We start from the raw sequence: 5,336 nt of genomic DNA on the forward strand, positions 1-5,336 counted from the left end.
AGGCACCAGCAGATTCATTGTCTGGCGAAGGCTTCTCGGCTTCGTGGGTGGCACTACCAGCTGTGCCTCACGTGGAGGGCGGAAGGCGCGGCGCCCCCAAACCTCCTTTATAAGATCATTAGTCTCGTTCAATAAAGCAGGGCCCGCATGGCCAAATCACCTCCCAAGGGCGCCGCCTCTTACTACTGTCATGTTGGCAAAGTTTCAGCCTGCGAACCTGGAGCGGACACCCTCAGACGGTAGCGCTGTCTGTCCATCTGTCCTTCCACGCATACATACATGCATGCGACACGCATACCTTTAAAGACACACTCCCAAATATCCACTGTGACTGTCTGCAAGTATTTTTTGTCTTTCTTTTTATTTGTATTTCTTTTCTAAGTTTGATAGAAGCAGCGTGTGAATTCTTATTTATGTGCGGTTAGAAAAAGATGCTGAGATACACGGAGTTGCAGAAGGAGGCCGGAGTCCCAGGATGATCAAGCAGCTGTAGTCATGAAGATTGAGCTTATCGGCCGCGCAGTTCTAGGGGGAGGTCATTGCGCCTCAAGCCACACCAAGGACAAGGTGTCTGGCTTGGCTCATTCTAGGGCTCAAATGATCAATCTCAGATACATATATTGTGGGGGTGGAGGGCGTGCGTGTTTATTCCCTGTGCGGGCGCCCTACACGGAGAACCACACGAAGCCGTAGCTGGTGTTGAAGATCTCCCACGGTGTGCGGAGCACCCACAGCTCACCGATGCCTGGGGGCACCCGTGGTGTGGAACGTGGACTCGCCCACCTTCCAACCCAGCACGTTCTTCATGATGATGGCTTCCTCCTCCAGGTTCTCGCGCATCATCTGCAGGCCCGCGGTCCTGCTCGGCCTGGAACAGTGGCATCATCGCAATTCGGGCCTCCATTTCCTCGATCTGCAGGCGTCTGTACTCACGATTTCACTTCATCATGCTTCTGTACCCATAGAGCAAGGTCCCGATGCCCACGGCGGACGTGCTGTAGCCCAACAGCCCTCGGAGCGGCAGGTTCTGCCTGTAGGCCACGGGGCCGTAGCCCCCCGGTGGGGGCATGTCCTACTCTACCTTCGCTGCCACCATCCTTGCAGGACCCCCAATCTCAGATATTAAGAATATCCGTGATATTGTCTCCACTTGTGTTCTGGATAGGCTGGCAGGTTTTGAGCTGGGCCTTGGGAGAGGAGGTCGCACAGGCTAGGTGAAGGGGCCTCCATGTGCAGGCTAGAGGCGGCCACCCAGGAAGCTAATTCTTCCCTGGCCTCTATACAGGGACCCTTCACCTTTAAGCTTCTCTCTGGTGGACAGCTTGGAGATGCTGACATTTCCGGGCAAGCACAGTAGCTGACCTTCTGCAGGCTGGCAGGGTCGGGTGATGTCCTTCATGCTCTGGCACCTGTGGCAGTGAGCTGCCCAGCCTTTCCCTGGGGCTATGAGGGAAGGGCAGCCCTCGCTGGAAGGAGCAAGGCCATTGGTGCTGGGCGGAATGGGGAGACATCAAACAGTGCAGAGGGGCCCTTGCTGCCCGGGGCTGGTAAATTAAAGATCTGTATGGAAATCGCCTAATGCCCAGCCCCTACGGTTTCCGAGTCATGTGATTGCCAGAGTTCAAAATAAACAGGAAAATGCTCACTAGAAGGTAACTTCTGCAGAGCTGGGGGTTTTCATCTATCTGTTTTGCTCTCTGCTCAGAGGTCTGGTGCCTACACAGTGCCTCAAAAGGAATGGATGTCCCATAAATAAATCCACCATCTAGCACACGCGCCAATGATTGTAACTTGCTAATATGCAAAGAAGCCCAATTTATAGCTCTAAAGCAGCTTTAGTTTGTGTATAAACTCACCAAAAAAATAGCTTACAGAGGGCTGGCCAAATAGCTCAGTGGATTAAAGTGCCTGCAAGCAGGCTCAGAGGCCAGGGGTTCACCCCAGGCCTGCTGTGCCAGCCCTGGTGATTGAGACTGGGTGTGGTGGCATGCCCCTGTAATCCCAGATCTTGGGGGGCTGTAAACAGGCAGATCACTACAAGTCTGATCTAGTAGTGAGATCCTGAACACCCTGTAGGCCCTTCTCTATTATGAATAAATAAATATCAGGAGGCCAGGCATGGTGGTACATACCTGTCATCCCTGAGCTCAAGGGGCTAAGAATTGCTGGGAGTTTGAGGCCAGCCTCAGCTACATAAGTTAGCTCAAGGGCAGCCTGGGCTGCAAGCAAAGCCCTGTCTCAAAAAATCAAAAACCAGAAAACCACATAAATGTCAGGATACAGTGAGTCCAACTATGAAATATACTTTTGGAAAGAATCTGCAAGGTTGGCGGCCCTTCAGATTTCTCTCTTTAAACTTGTCATCAAAATCTATTTAATCCAAGGGCTTAAGTAAGACTCGACCTACACCATGCACCCAAGAAGCAGGTGGCACTCTCCAGCTCATGCCATTCCTGAGGGTCCCCTGTCATCACCACCTGCCCTCCTTGCTCTCAGGGGACCCTCAGCTCCAGATCCGGGGCACCAGACCACACGGTCAGGGCATTGCACAAGCAGGGCTTGCTGTGGTGCTACCAAACACTGAGTCCTCAACAGGTAGAGCAGTGGGGCAGAAACAGTTGGTGCAGCACTGGCAAAGCAGGTGCTCGCTTGTGCTTTCTGGTAGTGGTTAAATAGTCATCCTGGCTGTTTTGGGGTGACAAGAACAAGCACGCATCAAGACTCAGCTTCCTTCCACCTGCAGGAGAGCAGCACACAGTCTACCTACCAGAGGTGTGGCATTATTAAAAAGAAAGAAGGAGGCTACTCCTTTCGAAAAACTCTGAGATGTTCAGATTCAGCAAGAGGGTAATGGTTCTTAATCTTGGTAGAGTCAGAAAAACAGAGTGACTTCAAATAAAGAGCCTAATGGTGACCCTCAAGCTGCTAGAGCAAGTCAAGTCCAAAGCTTGTACAAGGAAAAAAATCATAAATATCAGTGCAGAAATGAACGCAATAGACACTAAGAAAACAATATGAAGACTCAATGAGTTAAAGTTCCTTGAAAGATTAAATGAAGTCAAAAAGCCCTTAGCCAAACTTATTTGTAAAAAAGAAAGAAAGGAAAGACTCAAATCCATGCCATTATGAATGAAAAGAATGAAATCACAATAGATTCTGCAGAAATCCAGAAGATCACCAATATCTACCTCAAGAAGCTGTATTCCAATAAAATGGAAAACTCGGAATAAATGAACAGCTTCCTAGATACATAAGAATTACCAAAGCTGAATCAAGAAGATATAAAAATTCTAGACAAATTAATGTCAGTCAATGAAATTGAAGATATCATTAAAAACCTGCCAACAGAGAAAAGCCCAGGCCCTCACACTCACTGTTGAATTTTACAAGAAATTTAGAAAAGACCTACTACTCAAACTCTCAAAATCTTCTTCAACTACTTCTCAAAATCTTTAATGACACTGAAAGGGAAGTAATACTCTCAAATTCATTCCTGGAAATAAGGATTACCCTGATATCAATACCAGAGAAGAATCCAAACAGAAAGGAGAACTACAGCCCAATCTCCCTGATGAACATAAATGCAAAAATCCTCAAGAAGATACTGGTCTCAACAGAATGAAGCAGATCATGAAGCAGATTAAACACCATACCAAGGAATGCAGGGATGGTTCAATAGACACAAATCAACAAATACACTACATCATATTAACAAAGCCAAAGACAAAAGTCTTATGAGCATCTCAATAGATGCAGAAAAAGCACTTAAAAAAGTCCAACATGCATTCATGACAAAAACTCTATAGAAAATTAGAATAGGTGATCTTTTATTTGTATAACTCTTTTTTTAAAGATGTATTTTGTGAAGGGTCTCACTATGCAGCTTGGACTTGTAGTGATCCTCCTGTTTTCAGCCTCCCCAGTGCCAGGATTATAGGTATGCTGGGAAGACAGTCACCAGTTCAGTACACCTACAGGTGGGGCCAGTACAGCATGTGATTGCATAACTCCTATATGCAACATTACAATATACAGCAATATAAAACTACAGTAATATACAATATAATCAGCAAAAATTACAGCACCTTACAAACAAGTTGTAAAGTAAAAAAAGAGGTTCTACAAATAAGATGCATATGTTTAGACAAGACATCATGTCTGCATCTTGTACTATGAACAACTACTATGAAGACAACAATATGCGTGTCATCCTTGTGCAGGGGCCATGCTAATCTTCTCCGTATTGTTCCAGTTTTAGCATATGTGCAGCCAAAGCGAGCACAACAATGTGCAATGTGTTAATTATTGTAACTGTCCTACTAACCTGTTTTGAAACTGTCTCCTTGCTATTGGAATAGATGAACTTTATTTCAATCTGATAAAAGGCATCTATGACAAACCAGTAGCCAACATCATACAAATAGACAAAAGCTGAAAACTTTCTCTAAAATCAGGAACAAGACGAGGATGTCCATGATCACCAGTCTTTTTCAAAATGGTTTTGGAAACATTAGCCAGAGCAATTAGACAAGAGAGAGTTAAAAAGAATAAGGATAGGAAAGGAAGAAGTGACCTTATCATTATTTGTGGATGACATGATACTTTATGTACAAGATTCCAAAAACTCCACCAAAAGACTTCTAGATTTAATAAGCAAATTTGTTAGGGTGGCTAGATACAAAGGAAACACTCTAAAATCAGTAACATTCCTGTACACAAACAACTAACTCCCTGAGAGAGAAATTAAGGCAACAGTGCTCTTGACAATATCATTCAAAAAATGAAATACTTAGAAATCAATCTAACAAAGAAAGTAAAAGAACCTTATATTAAAAACTATAGTATGCTGAGAAAGAAGATCGAAGATGATATCAGAAAATGGAAAGATGCCCTTGTTCTTGGGTAGGAAGAACCAAGACAGTGAAAATGGTCGTTGGGATACAGATTTAATGCAATCCCAATCAAATGCCAATAGCATATCTCACACAATGATAAAAAAAATTACCCAAATTTCACTTAGAACCACAAGTGACCTAGAATAGCAAAAGCAATTCTGGGCAATAAAGGCAAGGCAGTGGGCCTTTATTGACACTAAAATTATACTACAAAGCTACTGTGATAAAAACAGCATGATACTGGCAAAATACAAAACTGAAGATTAATGGAACAGATTAGAAGATTCAGAAACAACTCCAAATGCTCAGCCACCTTATTTTTGACAAAAGAGCAAATACTTTTGCTGAAAGAAAGACAGTCTCTTTAATAAACGGTGATGGAAAAAGTCTGGCTTACCACATGCTGAAGTTTAAGATTAGACCCATATCTTTCACTATGCA

The 5,336-nt window shown here is 44.3% G+C and overlaps 1 protein-coding gene, 1 non-coding gene and 1 pseudogene across 2 annotated transcripts in view; all 3 read right to left on the bottom strand.

The window, feature by feature from the left end:
* Positions 1 to 665: 665 nt before the first annotated feature.
* Positions 666 to 1,096, bottom strand: LOC101567079 (annotated as a pseudogene).
* A 19-nt stretch (positions 1,097 to 1,115) lies between these two features.
* Bcl2l11 (BCL2 like 11) overlaps positions 1,116 to 5,336 on the bottom strand; it is a 69,218-nt gene continuing 64,997 nt past the window's right edge. Inside the window, exon 7 of the mRNA XM_012515159.2 lies at positions 1,116 to 1,187. Within this exon, the coding sequence (XP_012370613.1) occupies positions 1,116 to 1,187 (72 nt within the window). The remainder of the gene's footprint in view (positions 1,188 to 5,336) is intronic.
* LOC111817265 lies at positions 4,176 to 4,282 on the bottom strand. The gene has a single exon (XR_002821505.1). It is a non-coding gene; the product is annotated as a U6 spliceosomal RNA (small nuclear RNA).

Source organism: Octodon degus, unplaced genomic scaffold, assembly GCF_000260255.1.
Source record: "Octodon degus isolate 3935 unplaced genomic scaffold, OctDeg1.0 scaffold00052, whole genome shotgun sequence".
Taxonomy (NCBI): Eukaryota; Metazoa; Chordata; class Mammalia; order Rodentia; family Octodontidae; genus Octodon; species Octodon degus.